The sequence below is a fragment of the Mustelus asterias genome, chromosome 17, assembly GCF_964213995.1.
Source record: "Mustelus asterias chromosome 17, sMusAst1.hap1.1, whole genome shotgun sequence".
Classification (NCBI taxonomy): domain Eukaryota; kingdom Metazoa; phylum Chordata; class Chondrichthyes; order Carcharhiniformes; family Triakidae; genus Mustelus; species Mustelus asterias.
In genome coordinates, this window is record NC_135817.1 from 70,239,378 (window position 1) to 70,265,959 (window position 26,582).

Consider the following 26,582-nt stretch of genomic DNA (forward strand, 5'->3'; position numbering starts at 1 on the left):
AAGTGGCGTCACAGGTAGAAAGCATGGTGAAGGCGACGTTTGGTACACTTGCTTTCATCTGTCAGAGAATTGACTACAGGAGTGAGACGTTATGCTACAACATTCAAGACATGGGTACGGCCACATTTGGAGTACTGCGTACAATTCTGGTCGCCCTGCTATAGGAAGGATGTTATTAAACTTGACAGGGTGCAAAAAACATTTACAAGGATGTTCCCGGGACTGGAAGATTTGAATTGTAAGGAGAGGCTGGACTTTTTTCCTGGAACATAGAAGGATGAGGGGTGACCACAGAGGTTTATAAAATCATGAGGGGCATAGATAAGGTGAATAGCCGAGGTCTTTTCCCCAGGGTGGGGGGGTCCAAAACTAGACGGTGCAGGTTTAAGGTGAGAGGGGAAAGATTTACAAAGGACCTGCGGGGCAACTTTTTCCACACAGAGGGTGGCTGCATATGGAATGAGCTGCCAGAGAAGATAGTGGATGGGGACAATTACACCATTTAAAAGCCATTTGGACAGGTACATAGATAGGAAAGGTTTAGAGGGATATTGACCAAATGCAGGTAAATGGGATTAGTCCATTTTAGGAAATCTGGTCAGCATGGGCAAGTTGGGCTGAAAGGCCTGTTTCTGTGCTGTATCTCTATGACTATTCACTAAGCTTTTGGTCTAATCAACGTTTTTTTTAAAAAAGGTACGTATGACAAGTTTTTGTATCACTGAAAAGGAAAAATAACAATTACTTCATAATTTAATGAAAGTAAAACTAGTCAAACCCAAAAGGAAACTTACCTTGATGCACGAGGCTTCACAGTTTGCGAATGAGGGGTTTGTGCAGCTGTGGACACAGGATATGATGATGGAATCTTGTATTCGTCTTCATTAAACTCATGAAGCCCTTTTATTCTTTCTGAGTTTGGCTGTGAATTTGTGAATGGGTGTGGATATCTACAGAAGTAAATGTTTCATAAATAAAATGATTCACGGAAGAGGAGTTACCCATCATACAGCTTTATAGAACTCATTTTTCGGATTTCTAGCAGCTGTTACCATAATTGACAACAGCTATGTTAAGGAAAAAAACATTTTGCAGTGACAATCCCCACACACTCCATAAACTCTGCAATACTTCCTCTTTGACGTAAAAAAAAACATTGTGTGGAAGTTTTTATTGTTTTGATCTCTGCCAACATGCTAAATTTGGTTAGTTTAAATTAAAGCTCTAGATGAGGTAAATCTACAGGAAAAGAATGACAACCTATTCTAGGTGACCACAAAAATAAAGTATATGCTTAATGTGATTCCAGTCTTTGGTCAGCAACTAATGGAGAGGTACATGTATGCCTATTGGCAAGTAGATAGTCATTAGTGTCACACATTATGTTGTAGAGTCAATACATCTGGTTGCAAAGAAGTTGAATTCTTGATTTTGACTGTGCTACTGCAGAGCTTTTAGCAAGGAATTACACATCTTCCTACAGAAGGAAGAAAAATAAATAGAGACATCTTCATTGGGCTGCTCTTACACATTTTCTGTGGCTGATTGACGAGCTTCTTCAATACAATGATTAACAAAAGACCTATATCCCCATTTCACCTTTTCAACTTAAAGCGATTTGTTCTGAAAAATATTTTGAAAACACAGATGCAAAATAGTAAAATGATATCCTAAAACAAACCTTTCAGGAAAACGTGTATGCCTGAACTTTGCCATTACCTTAAGCAACAGAAATTAAAAGCAACAGAGTGTAAAATTAAAATCAGACGAAAATTAAGTTTCACTTCCCTCTAACCTCTCAATCCCCCCAGATCGTGCACAATTTTCCAGATAAAAACTTTTGCAAATGACTACAACTTGGCTGTCACAGGACTACGGGCAAACACGAGTATATGCTTTCATCACTTACACTTCCTCCTAAGATTGTACATTGCAGCAGAGGTTGAAAACTAATTGCATTGGGTAGCAAGTTTAATATGGATATTTTATCCATCTTTGAGGCTTTTGCACAATTATACTAATTTATGGATAGCTATTAAGAGGGAGACAGCCTCCAATGAGCAGAACCAAGCCAACAAAAATCAGAGCCACGCACATGATTAAAATATTAATAGTGACATTTCTAATTAGCAGTAAGTGAGATTGATGGCAACTATTTAAACACACAGAACGGATTTTATTTAGGAATGATACCTCCAAAATACGTCAAATTTCTAAATCAAAATAAATGAATATTGGTCTGTTACAATCCAGTACAGTGGTACCTACAGAGTTCAAACCTTTAGTTGCATGCATTTGTCAGAATGCAGAATATCGTAATTCGGTATAAAGTCAAAGTAAGGATCCTCGTAGCAGGCATAAATTCTATTATTTGTCTCCATGGGTATCCATTCCACAAGTTCACACCAAGGTTGACTTAAGTTGGCCTTCTTGTATTGCCTTAAACTGCAAATTGGAATCCTGCACAAACTTTGTTCAACTTCAACAGATATCAGCTGAAATTAAATAAGTAACTGCCATTGTTTCATGATAATTATTGCCCCTCAAGAACAAGGTGAATTTTGATAATGATTACTCTTCAGTTGATTTTGTTTCCCATGCAATCGGAAAACTGAAATAATTGTTCGGGAGACTGTATTGTCATGTAGCACCTTTCTGGTGAGGAAGCAATAACAGCAGCAAGAGCCAACAGGTATTTATACAGCACCTTTACCGTAACAAAATACCCCAAAGTGCTTCAAAGGGGCATCAAAGTAAAAACTGATACCATGCTACATAAGAAATGCCCAAATAAGGTAGGCTTTAAGACAACATGTTCGAGGAGGAGTTAGAGGCAGAGGCGCGGTGAGGTTTAAGGAGGAAATTTCAGAACTTAGGGCTTGATATCTGAAAGCACAGCCACCAATGGTGGAGCAACAAAATCAGGAATGATCAAGAGGCCAGAAGACCAGATGCATTGGACAGCTGTGGAACTGCAGCAAATTACAGAGTCAGGCAAGGAGAGAGACAAGGAGGTTAAAACAAAGATGTGAATTTTAAAATTGACTTGTTGCTAGAAGCCAATATAGGACAGGTGGTGATGGGTGTCATGAAAAAATATATAGGCAGTAAAGTTTTGGATTTCAAGCTTACAGAGGATACAAAACAGGAAGCCAGCCAGAGGTGCACTTGAATGAGGAAAACCTTTTGACACAAAGAGGGATGGGTGTCTGGAATTCGCTGCTCGAGTTGGTGGTAGAGGCAGAGACCCGAAGCTCATTTAAAAAATACCTGGACTTGCACCTTAAGTGCTGTAAGTTGCAGAGCTATGTGCAGGGAGGTGGGATTAGAAAGAACACCTGGGTGCTTTTGGGTTGGCATGGACAAGATGGGCCAAATTGCCCCCTTCCGTGCTGCATCATTTCTATGGTTCTATGAATAATCAAATCTAGAGGCAACCAAGACATTCTCAAGGGGTTCAAGCAGCAGCAGAGCTGAGGCAGGTGATGTTACAGAGGTGGAAATAAGTGGGCTTAGTGATAATGCAGATGTGTGGTTGGAAGTACCTGTCAAGGTGAAGTATGACACAGACAATGTAGTTCGACCTCAGGCAGTTGTCAGAGAATAGACTGCAGTTGGTGACTGCAGAACAAAGTTTGTACTGGGGACCGAAGACAGTGGGCGGAATTTTCTGTTTTTTTTGTTGAAGTGCTGGTTCAGGATTTTTAAAGGCCGCCCAATCTCCAGCACTAAGTGTTAACACACAGAACCACCCCAACAGCCCCCCCCCCCCCCCCTCCATAGACATGGTGCTCCCCAGAGAAGCCCCCCCACCCCCAGCCTGCAAATAGAATTTATCTGCATGTAAATGAGGTTCCTGACCTTCCTGGACAGGTGTGTAGGAGTGTGTGTGTGAGCATGCACGAGAGAACGATCGAACGCAGGATCTCACCAGCACAATTCTCACCTTTGGCCTCTCATTGGATTTTGCGCCCATGTCGCCATTTGCAAATCCCGGCCAATAGCTTGATTCTTGCCAAAATTTTAACTGGGGGAAATTTCTGCTCATCAGTTACTGGATAATGGACAAAAAGTCTAATAATTTAGAGAAAGCGGGGGAATCAATAGAGGTGGTGGTTAGATAATGCAGAATGTCATCAGCTTATAGATGCTGCCATGAGGCAGCTTGTAAATGAGAAATAAGGAGGATCCAGGATAGATCCTTGGGGGACAACCGTGTAGGGGTAGGAAGAGAAGCCATTGCAGGTAATTCTTTAGCTATAATTAGCTAGGTAAGATTGGAAACAGCCAAGTGCAGTCCCACCCACCTGGATGATGGTAGAGAGACTCTAGAGGAGAGTGTTGCGATTAAGGGTGTCAATGGCTGCAGGAAGGTTGAGAAGACGAGAAGGGTTATTTACTTCACAGTCAGTCATATTAGATGTAATTTGTGACTTTGTTAAGTGCCACTTTGGTACTCTGGCAGGAACCTGACTGGAGGATTCAAAGAAGGATAATTTAGATTTTAGCAGGCAGCTAAAATTCATGGAATGGCTTGCACAACTGGCCCAATTTGCACCGCATCTCTATTGCAGAGTATAGCGAATCTTCCCAACAACCGGAATAAAAGCATGCTAGGTACTGAGAGATCAGGTGGTAAAGCAGGCACAAAATTACATCCAATCATTTCGCAGCTTAATGACACGTAACCTTGAATGAATTTTAGTTTAAACAGAGAATGGCATCTTTACTGAAATTTTTGAGGCTGCTCTAGAAAACAATACTGGAGACGATCTTAAGCCCATACCCGCCATCCGTGGGAATGGCAGTGAGGTTGAAGACTTGACAAAACTCTGAAAGCCCCAGATCTTGCAGGTGAGATTGCGACTTCTGAATTTTGCCGCCCCTCGCCAGTTATGTAATTAGATTCACGTCCATGATGACGGCGAACCTGATTTAAATATATTTTAACGTACCCAGAGATAATTGAAGATCCATGTACTCAAACCGTGCTGACGCAACATCATGTCAGCATGGTTTACAACTGGTTCACCCAGACCGTCAGAATCCCCGGCGGCGGGGGGAGAGGGAAGGTGAGTGCAGCCCTTGGGGGAAGAGGGACTTGGCCAGGTGGACTCCAGTTGGAGCCTCATGGGGGTGGGGGGGAAAGAGGGGGGGGGTTGTTAAACATGGCATCCTAATTTCAGTACAATCAGGTTTTGCTGGTGTGTTTAGGCCCCAACCTCCTTCATGATTATGTAAAACATGCCCAGCTGTTTTCTCGTGGTAGAGTGTGGGAAGATCTGGACAGAAAACCAGAGCAGCACAACATTTTTCCTCGCTGGAGCCATGACTGCCATTTTTGGGTTTGATTTCATCATGGATTGTGGTCGTCATTGTCAAGGCCAGCATTTACTGTTAATTGACCCCTAGAGGGTAGTGGTGAGCTGCCTTCTTGAAATATAGCAGTCCTGTGGGCCAGGTACACCCACAGTGCTATTAAGGTGGGTCTTGCACGAAATTGACTCAGTAGCAATGAAGTAGCATGACTTGGAGGGAAACTGCAAATTGGCAGGCATGATCTTACTGCCCTCGTTTCTCGCAGTGAGTTTGGAGGTGCTGACTAAGTGTCAATATGTCACTGTTGCTGCAGGTTTCAACTACAGGGCATCAGTGATGCACCCATGTTTAAGGCCATGGATGGGGTGCCGTCAAGAGGACTGCTTTGTCCTGGATAGTGCTTGGCAGTTCATTCCTACTCACTTGCTGCTTAAAAATATTTTTCATGTCATCTCTAGTTCTTGCTTCAACCACCTTCAATCTGTGCCCGCTAGACCTGTCAGTCACTGGAAAAGGTTTTACTTCATATATTGTTACCCTTTATGATTTTAAAGACTTCTGTCAAATGTCCTTAGCATTCTGCGCTTTAAGGAAAACTGCCTCGGGTTCTCTAGTCTAATTTCTAGTAAATACGGTACACATTCTCGTAGAACTGTGATTTTATAACATCTCTGATATAGGACTCACAAAAAGGCTTTGACATGGCATCATGAGAGATTACAAATAAAGAAATCCAGACTAGGTTGAGAGTGGATAAAGAGTTGGATAAATATAAAAACGACTACTTATAACAACTATTGTATGAGACATTTAAGTGCCACAGGGTTAGCACATGCTGGGAAGAATCTTAATTTTAAACTCCCCCCCCCCCATGCAGGAGGTACAGTCCGATAGTCAGGAACTGTCTATAATCAAAGCGGATTTTGTCACGACTCCAACTCAGCCATAGTGACAGTGTTTCACCTCGGGGTTTCCCGATCACCCAAAGGCGGCTGGTGGGAAAATGTGCCGCATTTGTCAAAAGGAGGATCTCTAATCCAATGGACCTCTGCAAGGGCCGGAACTATGCATTAATTGCTGAGCCTTCAGCTAACACAAGATGTCTGCTCAATGCCACCTGTCCACCCTGCTCTTTCTAATTCTTCCCTGCAGGTCCTGTGATGAGTCGAGAGGGAGCAAAGGAAAGCAATGCTTCCAAAGGACAGAGGCATGAGGGAATCTCCTCAAGTTAAACAGATGCGATAGTGATCAAGGAAGTGAACACCAGGAGTCTGGTCCCTCGAAACTGGACACTGCTCTGCCAGAAAGATGAGCAGCATCTCCCCTTCAAATGCCAACACCCATACTCCTTCAGCACCCTCCCACACAACTCAGAGCAACATACCCTGAAGACCCACCACTCCTGTCCTCTGAGTTACCTCCTCACATCCACATCTGAACAGCCACCACTGATGTGCTAATCCTTGTGCATTCTCACACCCATGCTCAGTCATCCTCCACAAATGTTACCTCCCCCCCCTCTCTCTTTTTTATCCTGCAGGGAGAGAGTGTGCGAACATTGAATTCCAAAGAAATGCGAGGTGACCCTTCAGTAACAGCAACACCGACGGCCACCAACAGTGCACATCCCCTGACCCATCAAGAAGGGCAACTGCTGTAGGAAGCTGCCAAAACCAACACTGACCCAACGTGAATGTCCGAGCCTCCCATAATAGCTCAGATTTGTTGAGAGTAATATTAGTGAATGAACTCTCAAATCAGAATTAACCACCTACGTATGGAGGTGGTGGAGCTGATTATTAGTGCATAATGGCAGGAATTGGTTGGATACAACAGGCTTTCTCCATGAAGTGTTAGTGAAAGGTTAGAAAGTGAATTTCTAACCTTTACTATACCCGTTGAGAAAGGAGAAAGGTCTTGGAAAACAAGCCACCCAAAGCTGTTTTCACTACCCATTGAACTTATAGATATCAACCCTGGAGAAAGTTATTTACCTGCCTATTCATTTTAATATACTTCTGCTCAATAGGATGTGTGTGGAGGGGAAAATATTTAAAGAATTCACTTGATTACAAAAGTAGAGCAATGTATACGTGCTTATTCATAGAATCAGATCAAAATAATTCCTGTTGTTTTAATGAAGAACATTTGCTGCAATTGTTTCATTTTGAAAACAGCTACAAAATCATCTGCTGCAGTTCACTTGATTTTCTTTTGTACAGAAGGAGCAATTGTGTTTCTAAACCAAAAGTCCTCTGAGCTTTGATAATGGATTCAAAATCCTAATGAGTTGTTCCATTGCAATAATGATATGGCACTTGCCAGACAATTGGAAAATTGCCCAGGTGCACAAAAATGGCAATTGACAGCCTCTCAGCCTCCTCTCAAGCATGAGCAAAATGATGGATGAGTCTTCAGTCTTGCCATAATGTAGTACAGTAACTTTATAATGTCAAGTGCGTGCATTAAATAACGATGCAATTATTTTCTGGCAATTCTAGCTGGTTCATTCTGCCTCTCTAAATGGTTTCCCATGACAATGGTTATTGAGGTATATTTGCAAAGGTTACATTCTGTTATGTGCATTAGTTTCAACAGTATGTGCATTACCCAACAGTACATCTTAGATTAAGATTTGCGATCCTAATTCAGAAAATCAAGTAGTAGAATCAGTTTGGGTGAACAAGGCGCAGAAAACATTGATGGGGGGTTGTTCAAAACCTTAACAGTTGTTCCAGTGCATAGCAGAATATAAGTCAGGAATAAGAGGCATATGTAATCATGGGGAACTTTTAATCACCATATAGACTGGGCAAGTCAAATTTTCAGCTGTGTGTGGAGGATGAGTCCATGGATCAGATACAAGATTGGTTAATTTCTAGATCAGTATGTCAAGGAACAGGATATTTTGGAGCTAGTTTGTGCAATGAAAAAGGATGAATGAATAATCTTGTAGCAAAGGGGTCTCTAGGGCAGTGACTGTAATATGATACAATTTTATATTTTAAAAAATGATTTAGTTCACTCCAAAATCAAGGTCTTAAATCTAAAATCAAACCACATAGGTTTGAAGGACTAGTTGATTAAAGTAGATTGACAAACTACATTAAAAATATGACAGCAGACAAACAATGGTTAGCATTTAAAGAATTAGTACGCAATTTACAACAAATATGCATTCATTTAAAGCATAAAAACCCCACACAAAACATTCCAAATCATGGTTAACAAAAGAAACTAAAGATAATATTAGGTCAAAGGAAGAGGCTTATCATGTTGCCAAAAAGAGTAGCAAGGCAGAAGATTAGAATTCAACAAATGAGGACCAACAAATTTATAACAAAACTAGAATAATGAAAATTACTATTGACTAGCGAGAGACATTATATATTACCTCCGTCTCATGAGTTCTAATTTTGTGTAGTAACCTCGTGTGGCACCTTATTGAATGACTTTTGAAATTTAAATGCACTATATCCACTGATGCCTCTTTATCCATCATATTAGTTACATCCTCAAGACTCATGGGATTGGGATAATATATGATGGATTGAGGATTGGTTAATGGACGGAAAACAGTCAGTACAAACAGAACATTTTCTGGTTTGTGGTGTGTCAAGGAACAGTAATTAAGCTCAGCTATTTACAATCTAACACAGGAAGCAAAGGGACTGCAGAATGATGTAGACAAGTTGAATGTGTGGGCAGGACATTCCAGATGAAATGCAGAGAGGGGGAGTATGAAGCAACCCATATTGGCTGGAAATTTTTTTTAAAAGTAAAACAATTTTTGAATGGGATAAGACTAGAAAATGTTTTCATTCAGAGGCACCTGGGTGTTCTGAATTACAAAAAGTTAACATGCAGGTACAGCAAGAAATTAGGAAGGTAAATGCTCTGTTAGCTATGGACTGGAGTTATAAGAGTAAACAAGTTTTACAACAATTATAGGGGACCACAACCGAAGGGCTGTGTTGTTTTGATCACCTAATCAAAGGAAAGACCTTTTGTCACAATGGAAATGTACAACAAAGATTCACTGGACTGATTCCAGAGATGAGGGAATTATCCTACGAGGAGAGATTGAGTAAACCAGGCATAAATATCCAAGAATCTCAAAGAATGAGACAATCGAATTGAAACAAAATTTTTAAGTGGATTGGCAGGGTAGATGCTGCGAAAATGTTTCCCCTGTCTGGGGTACCAAAACAAGGGACAGCCACATAGGACTGAAATGAGGAGAAATGTCTTGGTGAATCTTGGGTATTTTCTAACAGACAGTATTGTAGATGCTGAGTCATTAAGGACAATATATTCAAGACAGAAGTTGATAGGTTTGAGTACTAAGGGAAATACACAAAATGTGTAAACACAGAAACAGACCATGCCAGTTATTGTGCCCCACACAAGCCTGCTCCTGTCTTTCCTCATCTAAATCCATCATCATAGAAATCATAGAAACCCTACAGTGCAGAAGGAGGCCATTTGGCCCATCGAGTCTGCACGGACAACAATTCCACCCATGCCCTATCCCCATAACTCCATCTATTTACCTCGCTAATACCTCTAACCTATACATCCCGGGACACTAAGGGGCAATTTAGCATTGCGAATCAACGTAACCCTCATCTTTGGACTGCGGGAGGAAACCAGAGCACCCGGAGGAAACCCACGCAGACACGGGGAGAAAGTGCAAACTCCACACAGACAGTGACCCAAGCCAGGAATCGAACTCAGGACCCTCGAGCTGTGAGGCAGCAGTGCTAAACACTGTGCCACCGTGCCACACCAATAACCCTCTATTCCCTTTATATTGAGTAGTGCAGGAAGGTGGAGTTGACATTATGATTCAATAAAATCTTCAGGATTATATTAAATGGCAGAACATGTTTTAAGGGCCAAATGGAATTGTCCAGTTTCTATTTCTTATGTACAAGGCATGATTGGGCTGGTCTGACAATACTATTTACTCTGTATAGATGCCTCGCTACTTTTCACCAACAGAATATGGGCTTAATAGATTAATCAGAATTTAAAATTTCTCTGTAATTCTTGCCATGTTGAAATGTAAGTTTTTTCTCAGGTAGAAATACAAGCCTACAAGAATTACATCTACACAGCTGAATTCTGAACATGTTTATTTAAATCTGCTGTGAAACAGCATTTTCAAAATCAATTGGCTGATGTAGTCCAATTTAAAATCTATTGATTGTTCCACCCACATTCATGCTAAAGAATAAATCCACAATTTAATTATTAAATGAAAGGACCTTTTTCTCGCCTCTCTGAGGGAGCAATTCATGCTGAATCACGCATCCATATGAACTATCTGCCTCATAGCATCTCATTAAACTAACCACTCTTGTACGTGTAAGCCTGTACAGTGAAGACTGTAAAACTGATCAAAACAAGTAGCCATTCCACTGCCTCAATCTGATAACATCTGAAATGGCTTTCCAACAGAGATCACGGAGTAATAATTAAACTTTAGTTATTTATTCATCACAAATACACTTACTTTCACACTGCAAAGAGGTTACTGTGAAAATCCCCTAGTCGCCACACTCCGGCTCCTGTTCGGGTACATCGAGGGAGAATTTAGCATGGCTAATTCACCTAACCCGCACATCTTTGGATTGTGGGAGGAAATCGGAGCACCCAGAGGAAAGCCACGCAAACACGGGGAGAATGTGCAAACTCCACACACACAGTGACCCAAGCCAGGAATTGAACCCGGGTCCCTGGCGCTGTGAGGCAGCAATGCTAACCATTGTGCCACCATGCTGCCCAGGGATCACATCTGATCTTTGCCCTTCCTGAACAAGGATACTATTAATAGGGCCCTCATTACTGATCATAATTGAATTAGCCACCTTTTTAGTTAGTTAAAATCAGTACTATATCACCAGAATAATACCACAATAATTGGGATTAAATGAACATTAACAACCCAATTAAAATATCATGCTCCAAGGTGTCTTCATTCTTTACATTTGTAATAATTACCATGATGTGTGATTATTCAACAATGGAAAGCCAACAAAACGGATCTGTTGGTGCAACATTGTCTTTTTTTACTAAAACTAACAGTAACGTACTTTGTGCTGTTGGGAAATGCTGTAAGTGTTGGTGGCGGTGGAGACTGTCGTGGTGGAGGTACATCATATTCATCAGTCCGCAGAAGTCCATTGCTGATTGTCTATTTAAAGAAAGGAGAGAACAAATTATTATTTCCAAAAACCTACAGCATGTCATTGACATAGCTTTAAAGCAAGCATTTTCCCTGACCAAGCAATTCATGTAGCACCCATAATTATACAATTGTGTAGCAGTAAACAGTGCACTTATAAGACTTAAATTTATTGGTTTTCATGAACGAGTGACTTTGAATGAAAACTCTTCATCACCAAGGATGACTAAGATCGATGTTCCTATTGGACACAATTATCTAATAGCATCTAAGTAATATAACAGAGCCACTTACAATTCTTCCATTTTAAGTTTTTTTTTCTTTCCTGTTGTATTCAGCTTTGGTTAGGCAATTTGCCTGCAGTGCGAAGAAACTAAAACTGTCCAAATAAATATGTACTAGGTGGAGACAAGATTCAAAATTGATATAACAAGACTTCTAAACATGACAGCTGAACACACATTATTCTAATAAAGTCGAGGCATGGGGATAACAGCATTAACTATGCCAAAGCCCTTGTTCAAAAATGTGTAAAGATAAGCCCAGTAACTGCAGGCCAGTCAGTTTGACTTCAATGCTGGAGAAACTTCCAGAAACAATAATTTAAGCTATAATTAATAGTCACAAGGACAAACGGGGGTTAATAAAGGGGAGCCAGCATGGATTTCTGAAGGAAAAATCATGTTCAACTAACTTGGGATTTTTTTGAAAAAGCAATGGCGGGATGAGGTGGTATACATGGACTTCCAAAAGGCATGTGATACAATGCCACACAACAGACTTTTGAGCAAGGTTGTAACTCATGGAATGAAAGGGATACGGATACAAAATCAGCTGAATGACAGAAAACAAAGATTAATGCTTAATGGATGTTGTCATACGAGAAGGTGGTTCGTGGTGGAGTTCCTCAGGGGACCCTTGTTATTTCTGATATTTATTAACGATCTAGACCTTGCTGTACAAGGTACAATTTCAAAGATTATGGATGATACAAAATTTAGGTGGTTTGTGAACTATGAGAAGGAACACGTAGAATTTCAAAAGGGTACAGACAGGTTGGTGGACTGGGTGGATTGGTGACAGAGAAAGTTCAATACAAAGGAATGCGAAGTAATTCATTTTGACTGCAAGAACATGGAGAGACAATTTAAAATAAAGGGTACAACTCTACGGTGGCAGAGTGGTTAGCACTGCTGCCTCAGTGCCAGGGAACTGGGTTCAATTCCAGCCTCGGGTAGTTGTGTGTGGAGTTTGCATGCTCTCCCTGTGTCTGCATGGGTTTCCTCTCACACTCCAAAGATGTGCGGGTTAAGTGGATTGGCCATGGTAAATTGACCCTTTAGTGTCATGGGGATTAGCAGGGTAAATATGTGGTTATAGGGAATAGGGCCTGGGTGGGATTGTTGTCCGTGCACTCGATGGGCCGAATGGCCTCCTTCTGCACTGCAGGGATTCTATTCTAAAAAGAGGTGGAAGACTGTGCAACCTAGGTACATATGCACATAAAAACTATTGAAGGCTTCAGGACAGGTTGAGAGCAGTTATTAAAGCATACAGTATCCTCAGCTTTATTAATAGTGGCACAAGAGTGTAAGAACAAGGAGGTTATGCTGTATTTGTATAAGTCACTAATTTGGCTTCAGCTAGAGTACTCTGTCAAGTTCTGGTATTGCACTTTAAGAAGGATGTGAGGCATTAAGAAAGTAGTGAGGCAGCATGGTGGCATGGTAGTTAGCGCTGCTGCCTCACAGCACCAGGGACCCAGGTTCAATTCCTGGCTTGGATCACTGCCTGTGCAGAGTCCGCACATTCTCCCCGTGTCTGTGTGCGTTTCCTCCCACAGTCCGAAAGACACGCTTTGGCCATGCTAAATTCTCCCTCAGTGTACCCAAATAGGCGCCGATGGGATTTTCACAGTAACTTCATTGCAGTGTTAATGTAATCCTACTTGTGACACGAATAAATAAACTGAACTAAACATTAGATAGGGTGTAGAAAAGATTCACGAGAATGGTTCCAGGGATGAGGAACTTCAGTTATGAAGATAAATTGGAGAAGTTAGAACTGTTTTACTTGGAGAACAGAAAATTGAGAGATTTGATAAGCATTCAGAAACCAGTACGAGCGGTGAGGACAGAGTAGATAGGGAGAAACTATTCACATTTGTGAAAGGATCCAGAACAAGAGGGCACAGATTTAAAGCAAATAGCAAAAAAAGCAAAAGTGATATATGAGGAGAAACATTTTTACGTTGAGAGTGTTTAGGATTTGGAATGTACACTCTAAGAGTTTGGTGGAGGTAGGTTCAAGTGATATATTCAAAATGGAATTGGACTTCTCTGAAAAGGAAGAATATGCAGAGTTACAAAGAGGATGGGGGAATGGCACGAAGTGAGGTGCTCATTCAGGGATTCGGTGCAGACACGATGGGCCTAAATGACCTCCTTCAGCACTAACAATCCTGTGATTCTGTGAACAGGAAGAGTGGATCTTCATTCTACACCTGCGTTATCTGTCATAGTAAATCAAACTATACATCATAGTTTCACTGAAGTCAGAAAATGTGACAAGTAGGTCACCACTGTTAATCCATTACTGAGGTGCAATACAATAGTTTATCATCAGCTGCATTGTGAGTAAGCTGCAAATACATATTCCACTTATAGAGTGATAGAGGTTTACAGCATGGAAACAGGCCTTTCGGCCCAACTTGTCCATGTCGCCCCTTTTTTTTAAAAAACCACTAAGCTAGTCCCAATTGCCTGCATTTGGCCCATATCCCCCTCTACTCATCTTACCCATGTAACTGTCTAAATGCTTTTTAAAGGACAAAATTGTACCCGCCTCTACTACATCTGGCAGTATGTTCCAGATACTCACCACCCTGTGTGTGAAAAAATTGCTCCTAGAATCATAGAATCCTGCAGTGCAGAAGGAGGCAGTTCGGTCTATTGAGTCTGCACCGACCAAATTCCCACCCAAGCCCTATCTCCATAACGCCATGCATTTACCCTAGCTAGTCCCCCTGACATTAAGGGGCAATTTAGCATGGCCAATCCACCTAACCTGCACATCTTTCGGACAATGGCCCATTTGTATCTCTCCCCTCTCACCTTAAACCTATGCCCTCAAGTTTTAGACACCCCTACCTTTGGGAAAAGATGTAGCTGATCTATGCCCCTAATTTTTTTGTAGACCTCTAAAAGATCATCCCCAAGCCTCCTACACTCCAGGGAAAAAGGCCCCAGGCTATCCAGCCTCTCCTTATAACTCAAACCATCAAGTCCCAGTAGCAACCTAGTAAATCTTTTCTGCACTCTTTCTAGTTTAATAATATCCTTTCTATAATAGGGTGACCAGAACTGTACACAATATTCCAAGTTTGGCCTTACCAATGTCCTGCACAATTTCAACAAATCATCCCAATTCCTGTATTCAATGGTCTGACCATGAAACCAAACATGCAGATTGCCTTCTTCACACTGTCCACCTGTGACTCCACTTTCAAGGAGCTATGAACCTGTACCCCTAGATCTCTTTGTTCTATAATTCTCCCCAACGCCCTACCATTAACTGAGTAAGTCCTGCTCTGGTTCGATCTACCAAAATGCATCACCTTGCATTTATCTAAATTAAACAGCATCTACCACTCATCAGCCTACTGGCCCAACTGATCAAGATCCCATTGCAATCCTAGATAAATGTCTTCACGATCCACTATGTCAGGAGTGTGATGGAATACTGTCCATTGGCCTGGATGAGCGCAGCTCCAGCAACACTCAAAAAGCTTAACAACATCCAGGACAAAGCAGTCTATTCGATTGGCACCCCTTCCACAAACGTTCACTCTCTCCACCACCAAACAGTGGCAAGACTGCAAGACTCACTGCAGAAATTCACCAAGTCTCTTTTGGCAGCAACTACCAAGGCCATGACTGCTATCATCTAGAAGGGCATGGGAAATACCACCATCTGTAAGTTCCCCTCCATGCAACTCACCATCCTGACAATATATCGCCATTCCTTCACTGTCACTGGTTCAAAATCCTGGAACTCCCTCACTAATAGCACTGTGGGTGTATCTACACCACAGAGACTGCACAGTCACCACCACCTTCCCAAGGGAAGTTAGGGATAGGCAAAAAAATGCTGGCCTAGCCAGCGATACCCACATCCTGTAAATGAATATATCAGTGACTGCGGAAAGAAATGGGAGGGAGGTCATGCAGCTGTGCTGGAATGTGAACAGCAGTTTCAAACTTTGCTGTGTTTCTGTTCCTGTTCGCTTTGTAGGGCTGGCAATTAGTTCAAAATGTGGTGTGTGCGTGCATGCATGCAAGGGAGAAGAGGGGAGCACTGGTGTAAAGGATACAACTGATGTCAGAAGTTGAGATAATTGCAAGTGTCCTCAAATATATACAATGAGTGCAATGGGATTAATGAGCCTTAAAAGCACTCTAAGGAGTGCTTTGCTTAACTGTTGAAAATGCTCGGTTTTATTCTGGACCCCTAAACATTAATGCATCAGCCCATATTTTGAAATGAATGGACTTGAAAATCTGAACTTTCATGTCTTTACACAAGCTTTGGCATGTTTTATGTCTCAGGTACACATTTATTTCAAGTTTATACATTTGGGGTTAGGCATTCTGTAATCCAGAAAATGTCCCAATATTCCAGATGGCAGAGAGTTCCTTGTTCTTCTTTGAACAGCTTTATTGGATCTTATATCTAGATGCATGGGTAGATGGGGATTCGGTTTAAATTCCAATCTAAATGATGGCACCTCCAGTAATGTAGAATTTCCTCAGGGCTGCATTTAATCGTTAGGGCTCAGCCCCCTAACAATGTGTGCTCAAATTGGGCATTCAACTTTCTAACTGGCAGCTCAGGGCGACCAACCATCCTGGATTTTACAGTATTGTCTTATTTTCGATTTGCTTGTCTGGTGTTGCTTGCTGCCAGGACTCTGCCCTGTGTTTATTTGATGTTTGACACCTTCTCCTGACGAATTCAGCAGCCTCCGTTCCTCAATTTCTTTCCCCCGAGATTTGGTCAGCAATGATATAGACTGATATTTTCCCAAGCAATCAGTGGATCCTGGATCATTGAATATCTTGAAAACTGAGTTAGACAGATTATTGAATGGAAGAGCTCGCTTGATCAGCCAGGTGGCCTACACCTATTTCTTATGTCCCTATGTACTGAACCAAGTTGATGCTTGCTTTCATGGCCATTATTCACATGAGCCTGAATAGTCCATTAGCCAGGAAGCATCAGAGAGATCAATTCTATCCTAAGCCAATATTTACATGCGAAAACTTCAACGAGGAGTCAACCAAAAGGTGATTAGGGACAGGGTCCCGAGCTAAATTTCTGCTTCCTATTCTAGTGATCTTGATTGCAACACCACCTTGGCTGTGATATATATAAGATTTAGAGTTTTGCACGTCGGAACAAGCTGACATTAGATCAAATGTCTGCGAAATTGCCAGCAAGAATTACCATACATCTGTCAGCTTTGTTTCCGCCATCAAAACTTGCACCTGCTTTGAGCAGCAGAAATACAACAATAAAACTGAAAAACGAGGAAAGGGACAGGAAGTGGCTTCAAGGCTAAACGTGCCAGGTTGCTATGGTCATTCAGATAAGTTCTAAAATAACAGAAATGAAAAAACAGCAGCCTAGTTTACACTCCTGTCCACAGCAATCAAAAACTAAACTGGAATTCTGCACATGGGAGTGTGTCACAGGCATAAAACAGGAGTCTGCACATGATATGTTGCTGCAAACATTCCATGTCAGAAGTGCTCCAGTTGTCAAACTGGTAAAGGCTCCAGTGTAAGGGTCATGGAATCATACCTGATACAGGTATGCGGACCGTTGCACATGCAAATGCTTCTTTCTGTGGGATGAATATTTGATTTGTCACATGTATTAGCATAGAGTGACAAGTATTGTTTCTTGTGCATTATACAGACAAGGCATATCGTTCATGGAGAAGGAGAGCGTGCAGAATGTAATGTGACAGTCATAGCTGGGGTGAAAAGAAAGATCAGCTTAATGCGAGGTAGGTCCATTCAAAAGTCTGATGGCAGCTGGGAAGAAGCTGTTCTTTACACAGGTGGTACGTATCCTCAGACTTTTGTATCTTTCTCCCCATGGAAGAGAGTATGTCCAGGGTGCGAGGGGTCCTTGATTATGCTGGCTGCTGTTCCGAAGCGGCGGGAAGAGTTGAAAGAGTCAGTGGATGGGAGGCTGGCTGACGTGATGGATTGGGCTGCATTCACGACCCTTTGTAATTTCTAGCTGTCTTGGGAAGAGCAGGAGACATACCAACCAGGAAGAACGCTTCCTATGGTGCATCTGTAATGATTGGAGAGAGTCGTCGCGGACATGCCAAATTTCCATCTAACTGGGTCATGTGGAACCAAGCTGCTTCTTGATACCCAATTGATGGCCACAGCAATGTGCTGATGAATTCAATTTCTGCCCTTTGAAATTGGAGTCAAATTATAAAATTTCTCCCAGTTAATCAAACTTTGTGATATAACCTCTTTTTTGAAAGTCTTGATTTCTCAATTCAGCATTTTTAATCGCATTTGTATTTACTCTCAATAAATGAAAACATTTGATAGAAAGCTTACAACAAGTAGGTTACACAGTGGCATAGCACTGCTACCTCACAGTGCTAGGGACCCGGGTTCAATTCCAGCCTTGGGTCACTGTTTGTGTGGAGTCTGCACATTCTCCCCGTGTCTGCTTGGGTTTCCTCCAGGCACTCCGGTTTCTTCCACAGTCCGAAAGATGTGCTGGTTAGGTGCATTGGCCATGCTAAATTCTCCCGCAGTGTACCCAAACAGGCGCCAGAGTGTGCCGACTCGGGGATTTTCACAGTAACCTCATTGCAGTGTTAATGTAAGCCTACTTGTGACACTAACGAATAAACTAAACTTTCAGCAATTTTAAAAACTTTTGAGTGTTTCTTTTCCATCCAAGTCAGGTTCAAGCCACTGTTTCCATCTCATTTCCTCCCTTCTCACTGTCTGCTATCCAAACCAACAACTTACTACATGAATGAGTGAGTAAAGGCACCACCTGGACTAACACTGAACAGATCTAACACTCCCAGGTTTAACACTCCCCAATCTGTGCTAACTCAGAGGACAGGAGGGTAGAAGAATTGGGATGGAGAGGGGCAGTATTCAGTGAACACTATCTTAACTGCTCTGTATTTAATTTCCAAGGAGCAGCCATTGCTCTCAAAAGTGGCCACAATGCCTAATAAACAATTATTTAAAATGCCACAAAGCAATGTTTTCATTTGGTTATTGGGTGTTTGACTTCTGCTTTCGAAGAAGAAAATAAGGAAACAGAAACCAGTGTGTTTTGTGGCAATGAAAAATAAATTGTTTAGAACATGTTCAGGGCACATTCATTTACAATATTCTAATCTGATAATTACACATGGTTCTTTAATCATAATTTTTTACCCTTGGAGGATTAATGATCTTGATGTAAAAGCAGGAGGTATGAACAGCAATTTTGCAAATAACACAAAAATTGGTCGTGTGGTAAATAGCGAGGAGGAAAGTCTTAGATTACACATCGATGTAGCTGGACTAGAAAACGAGCAGAAAAATGGCAAATAGAATATAATCCTGAAAAATCTGAGGTGATGCATTTTGAGGGGACGAACAAGGCAGATGAATACAGAATGAATGTTAGGATGCTAGGAAGTACAGAGGACCAGAGGGATCTTGGGGTGAATGTTCACATATCCTTGAAAGCTGCAGGACAGATAGATAAGGAAGTTAAGAAGGCATATGGGATATTTGCCTTTATTAGTTGAGGCATAGAATATGGAGCTATGTAAAATGCTCGTTAGGCCACAGCTAGAGTACTGTCTGCAGTTTTGGACACACTGTAGGAAGGATGTGATTGCACTAGAAAGGGTGCAGGAGAGATTCACCAGGATGTTGCCTGAGCTGGACCGTTTCAGTTATGAAGAGAGGCTGGTCCCGCTGGGGTTGTTTTCCTTAGAGCAGAGAAGGCTGCGGGGGATTCGATCAAGGTGTACAAAATTATGAGGGACGTTGATAGAGTAGATAGGAAGGAATTTTTCCCCTTAGTAGAGGAGGTATAGATGCAAGGTAGGGGGTAGGAGATTTAGAGAGGATCTGAGGAAAGGTCTTTTCACCCAGAGAGTGGTGGAATCTGGAACTTGCTATCTGAATGGGGGCTTGAGGCAGGAACCCTCAACATTTAAGAAGCATTTAGATGAGCACCTGAAACACCAAATAATACAAAGCTATGGACCAAGTGCTGAACAATGGGAATAAGACAGGTGCTTGATGGCTGTTGCAGACACGATGAACTGATGGGCATCTTTTTGTGCTGTCTGACTATGAGGAGCGAAAACTCTTGCCTGCTGTACAGCATAAATATAGAAGCACTTACGAAATACAGCAGACTGCTTAATTTGCAGTAACAACAACTGTGCAAGCAGTTGGCATTTGGATACTGGGATGACACTCACTAGACACTGCACAGAGAGCGCTAATTGGACAAATATATTTGACTAATATGCTTTATTACCAGAGTCATCTTATTTAATGTACATATGTGGGAGTGGGTAATTCAGTAGATAGAGATAGATAGAAAGGTAGATTAAGAGAAAGCTGCAAACCATCACATGATGTGGAGATGCTGGCGTTGGACTGGGGTAAGCACAGTAAGAAGTCTCACAACATCAGGTTAAAGTCCAACAGGTTTATTTGGCAGCATAAGCTTTCGGAGTCTCGCTCCTTCATCAGGTGAGTGAGGAGTTGTGCTCACAAACAGGGCATATACAGACACAAACTCAATTTACAAGATAATGGTTGGAATGCGAGTCTTTACAGGTAATCAAGTCTTAAAGGTACAATGCGAGTAGAGAGAAGGCCAAGCACAGGTTAAAAAGAGGTGTATATTGTCTCCAGCCAGGACAGTTAGTGAGATTCCATCACATGCACAGACACAGACCTTTAATCTTAGCAGTTAGAGTGCACAACAGGAACACATTCAGTAGCTTAAATAAAATGCTGGTTTTCTGAAAATCATCATATCATGCAACTGGAGAATTAAAATGAAAGAAATGTAATGAGAAGAAAGTTGAGAGAGAAGACCCAAAAGAATGATTTGGGGAGGCAAATTTAAAGAGATTTGTTAACATTAAATAGATACCCGAAAAACATAGCAGAGATTTAAAAATCTTGGGTGGCCTTGCTGAAATCTGGTCAGACAATGAAATTTGATTACTCCAATATCTTTATCCATCATTTATTGCACAGATTCTACTTATTGGAGACCTCTAGCCAAAATCAGCAGTTTTTTCTGGTTGACGGATTTAAAAATAAGAGATTAGAAAATAAAATGAAATCAATATATTTGAACTAAATGGAAGATCACTGAAAATATCTGTAAACAATAACTTGAAGGCAAATCCTAGCCAGCTCTACAAAGACAACATATGAAAGCAAAAATATCCCTGTCAAAAGCACTCTAAAAAAATCCAATACTGTATATATTCCTTATGATGGACCAGATTCATGAAGTATCAACCTTAGCACATTTTTAAAATTTAATTGCAACAACGAAAGATTATTTCACACACACAATTGACTAGAAGAATGAGAGATGGTTGCGGTCTCTGGTAATTATACTGTAAACATTAATAACACTTTGCAATTTAGCATTTAACCATAACTAATAATGCTATCCTCAGAAAAAGACAGAAGACACAGATTAGAAAATGCATTTTGACCCATAACTTAAGTAGCAAACAAGTTTTAGACAACAACAAAGGACTAATAACTCTAGATTAATCATACAAACCGTCCTTCTTGCCATATCTAATTCTCTCTCTCCAAAATCATTTTCAACCATCTCTTTAACCCATTTATACTGCTTACCTCAGTGGCTCTCTATGATAACGTAACCTATTTTGTTTTCCTTTGAGTTATTGCCTTTCCACATATTTTCTAACTATCAAATCTACATTCACTTGTAATTAAATCCTCTGGCATAGTGAATAATTTTCTTACATTAATTTTATTAAATTCTTTCATAAACTTGGAAATTTACAATTACCTTTGTTCATTTTGCTAACCCACAAGTGATTTTGCAGTGAATATTTTGCCATATTTGTATTAAAGTATCATACCTTTTATAATCCCCAAAAGGCATAGAAAAAAGTTACACGCAAAAATAAATTGCATCTTCCTGAGTTTCTCTTTATACCTAATTCAATGGGCACGGCATAAATCAGACCTTAAGGATGACAAATCATGCAAAATATAGTTTAAATATTACTTAATACTGATGAAGTTCTAATTGGTTCATGTGTCTCAATGTATATCACCAAAAATGCAGCTGAAAAGTAAAAGAAAAGGCTGAGCAGAGTTAATCAATCCCTACTCTATTCTCTGGCTTTCGCGCATCCGTTCCATATGGATAGAAATACTTCTGCTGTCCAACATTCTTCCTACAATTAAATCACTAGCTGAAGTGTGGTCAGCACCTGATATACCAGTATAAAATCCCCCAATTTGTACCCCATTCCTCTACTAAAGCAATCAAGTTAAATTAAATGTATTTACAACAATTATGTACTCTTGGAAAATATCTAATTTATTCATCTGGGTCTGATGCCCAAGTCGTGTACTGCATTCACATTTTAAAGTTACAAGTTTTATAAATCTTTTGAACCAATTACAGAAATTATTAAAAGCTCGTGGACAGTTATGAAAAATAATTAAAAAGACAATGGAACATTGTTCTTTATCTCCGGGTTGGGAGGAGGGGTTGCTAGAATATTTGAAACATTGCAAGTTAAATTTGTACATGCACTTCTTAAAATGAATAGCAATTTATAAAAAATACTATCCAACTGTAATAAGTAAACGATATGCTACTCACAGGAGCAGAAAGTCATTCAGTTCCACCTATTTCACCAATAAATTGGATCATGGCTGATCGACGTCTAAATGTCAGCAATCCATCTTGGTTACGTAAACATTAGCCTTTTCCAACAAAATTCAACAATCCCAGCTTTAAATTTTCAATTGATTTAACCTCAGCTTGTTGGAGGAGGAAGTTCTAGATTGCATTCAACCTGTGAGTGAAAAAGTGTTTCCTGACATCACCACTGTGTGGCCTAGCTCTAAATTTAAGGTTATGCACTCCTGTTCTGGACGCCAAACAAATCTTTCACTCATCTTCAAAAACCACAATGGTAACACCCCTTTATTTTCTATACTCCTATGCAACCTGTCTACGTAATTTAAACCTTTTAGGTCCAGAGTGTTTCCAGTGGATTTGTGCCACACCCGGTCCAAGATCAAAAATCTATTCTGTGTTGAGGTGCCCAGAATGGAACGCAGTATCATAAAGAGGATCTAACCAGAATTTTCACAGAACTGTAGCGCAACTTCCACTCCTTTGTATTCTGGCAACCGCTCCTCCCAACCCAGAGATAAAGAACAATGTTCCATTGTCGTTTTAATTATTTTTCATACCTGTCCAATGCTTTTAATAATTTCTGTAATTGGACCTCTAAACCACGCTCCTTATTCACAATCTGCAGCTTTCCACCATTTAAAAAGCACTTTGATCAATCTTTCTTGGATCCAAAGTAGATAACCTCTCACTTTCCCATTCAACCTCATTCCATCCATGCTAAGGACTTTACACCGCGAAATTCTGCAGGAGTCTGTTGCTTAGACATTTTCATTGTGTGCTTAATTAATGTTGCAGTCTCAGCTTTCCGCATTCAACTAGCTACAAAATAAAACAAATCCAAAAATCTAATAGAACAATACTGACTTTAATAGACACTTAGTCATAGCTCTATTCTATTCCTTACCTTTGCACTGTCATGGGATACTTCTTGGCGCCTGCCCGGTTTGCGTGGAAAACTTGGCTCTGTTACATGCCAGCTCTGTCTACCATTCAAGTTATTAGGTGCTGTGTGGCCAGATTTAGGAGATCGATCACAACTAGATCGGCATTCTGCGGATGTGGTGGAACTGTGCACATCCCTGGGACACCAGGCTTCGTGTGTTATATGCTGGTCCCTTAAAGAAGCATTATCAGAATTATGTAGCAAACGTGCAGCCCTGCTTTCTGGTATGGGAGGTGGTCTCTCAGGTGGAAGAGGAGGTTCTCTGATGGGAGGTGGTGGTGCTGGGAGAGGCTTGTCCTGTTTTCGTACCATGCATGGAGATGACTGAATATAAAAAGAAAAAACATTTCAGATGACCATAAATCTTAACTTCCTAATGTCAAACAAGCACCAACAAGTTCAAAATTAATTCAAAGGCTTTTGAACCTCAGTTTGCTATATTTTATTGATAACAAATGTACTAGTTTACCTTTTTCCGCTGTTTGGACAAACAAAAACTTTATAAATAATAGTATTTTGTGCTATGATTTTTTAAAATAATAAAGTAAGGGAATCTGCATTCGAAACATCAAAATCAGCAAGCTAACTAAGTGATACTGCACTCAACAAGTCACAGCAAAGTTTTGTAGCCCTCCCATAACTGGCTAAGCATAATGGTGAATAGCCAGGCAACAAAGAGGGTGAGGCTACTCCATGAATGCTCCAATTGTCAACCATGGTGGAACCAAGCAAGTGAAAGCAGGAGAAAAGGCTGAAGCATTTTCAAGCATCCCCAATTAAAATGCCCAAGTGGATTATCGTAGGATCGCTACAGTGCAGGAGGAGACCATCGAGTTTGCACTGACCACAATCCCACCCAGGGACTATCCCCGTAACTTCACATATTGACCCTGCTGGTCCCCCGACACGAAGGGGCAATTTAACATGGCCAAACAACCTAATCTGCACATCTTTGGACTGTGGGAGGAAACCAGAGCACCCAGAGGAAACTCTGGGGAGACATGCAAACTCCTGAGTGTGACCCAAGCCGGGAATTGAACCCGGGTCTCGAGCGCTGTGAAGCAGCAGTGCTAACCACTGTGCCAACCTGCCATTTTTTAAATAATAAATTAAGGGAATCTGCATACTAAACATCAAAAACAGCAAACTATAAAAGTGATACCGCACTCAACATGTCACAGTAAATTTTGTAGCCCTCCCATAGCTGGATACCCTACCCTTCAGTCCTGGCCATCACAGATACAAACATCCAGCTAATTTAATTCACTTCACATGGCATTAGGAAATAGCCGAGAGTACTTGGCGCAGCAAAAGCTGATCAAGTCTGACAACTTCTTGGCTGTGGTGCTGAAAACATCTAAGCTAAAGTTCAACGATTTCATAACCAAGCTGTTCCAGGATAGCTGTGACACTGGCACAGATTCAGCAAATTAAAAGAATACCCAGGTATGTTCCACAGACAAAAACAGAATGATATAAAAGTTCAACTTGGGCATAGTGTAAAATGGGTGGTATCAAATCAACTGCCTGTAAACTCCCTGCTAATACTTAATTACACCGATTTCACAGGCAGCCGATATGGCATTGCCTGTTTAACAGTACCATCTATCCCAACAAGTTTTACTGTCAATTACCCTATTAGCCTTCTCCCAGTTGTTAGTAAAGTGATGGAAGAACTCAACAAGGATACCATTAAACAATATCTAATTACCACTCAGTTCAACATCCACATTCTAATCAAAGCTCTGATCCAAACATGTACACAAAGCTGAATTGCAAAGGAGAGGCTGTCTTTTAAGGAAGCATTTGGTTAGTTACCAAAGCGACTTAGTAAAACTGAGGTTGATGAGGTCAATGGAAAAACTCTACCACAGTTAGGAGTTACGCCTTACAAAATGAAAGATAGTTGTGGTTGTCAGAGACGACTGAAGCCACAGGGCATTGCCGCACTTTTTTTGAGAACAGACCCTCAATCAATCATCTTAGCTGCATCTTCAACGACCTTCACTCTGTCATTATATCAGGAACTGCTTTTCACTGATGATTCCACTGTGCTCAGTTTGCATTTTTAAAATTGCATGGGATGTGAGCATCACTGGCAAGGACAGAATTTATTGCACTTAAGTCATGGTAAGCCCTGCCCAGATATGAAACTAGGAAACTAAATAATTTGTACGAGTGATTTTCATGCTAATTTTCTGTGTCCAAAAAATTATTTTAAACTCATAATATTACCCATCAAGAACTCCTTACAAAGCCAAGGTATAATGTATAATAATGCATATAATAATTGGCCTTTACAGACAAGTCACTTCATAAGAGTTGCTTTAAATAATTTACCTTTGGTGAACCAGTGGGACTGGCACAGGGTGAGCGAACCACTCCTTTCTGAATGAGGTCCAACCGAGGTGGCACTGGGGGGAGGTTGAGGTGTTGAATTTGGAGTGGGTCTGGAGCTGCTTTTCGGCGCTGTGCAATAGGCGATGAGTTTGGTGATGACACTGGTGATATTTGCCTGTCTGTACACTGCAGATCAAACAGGATTATGAGACAATAAACGCTCCAGAACCGAGAACTTCATAAAGAATGCTGATAGAACAACTTTTATTGTAGTTTTCCCAAATGGCCAAAACACAGAAGCTACCACGGATTTAGCAGCACCACTTGTTCAGAAAGCATTTCTAGCTAAGATTAGAATTTTACAACACAGAAGCCCAACACCATACTGGCTCCCCAAAAAGCCATAGAAACATTGAAAATATGAGGAGGCCATTCGGCCCTTCGAGCTTGCTCCGCCATTCATTTAGATCAGGGCTGATCATCAAAATCAAGACCCATAATCCGCCTCCACCCCCATATTCCTTGAGCCCTTTAGCCCCAAGAGCTATGCCAAATTTCTTCTTGAAATCTCAATCTTTTGGCCTCAACTATTTTCTGTGGTAGTGAATTCCACACTTGCACCACTCTCTGGGTGCAGAAATTTCTCCTCACCTCAGTCCTAAAAGGTTGACCCCTTATCCTCAAACTATGACTCCACCACCATCGGGAACATCCTTTCTGTATCTACCCTGTCTACTCCTGCTAGAATTTTATATGTTTCTATGAGATCCCCTCTCACTCTTCTAAACT

The 26,582-nt window shown here is 41.0% G+C and overlaps 1 protein-coding gene across 1 annotated transcript in view; it reads right to left on the minus strand.

Annotated features, from left to right (window-relative positions):
- Window positions 1–26,582, minus strand: part of cblb (Cbl proto-oncogene B, E3 ubiquitin protein ligase) — a 177,013-nt gene that overhangs the window by 13,038 nt on the left and 137,393 nt on the right. The window contains exons 9-12 of the mRNA XM_078232936.1: window positions 25,794–25,979; window positions 23,415–23,777; window positions 11,418–11,518; window positions 795–950 (exon numbers count right to left, since the gene is read on the minus strand). Coding sequence (XP_078089062.1) covers window positions 795–950; window positions 11,418–11,518; window positions 23,415–23,777; window positions 25,794–25,979 — 806 coding nt within the window. The remainder of the gene's footprint in view (window positions 1–794; window positions 951–11,417; window positions 11,519–23,414; window positions 23,778–25,793; window positions 25,980–26,582) is intronic.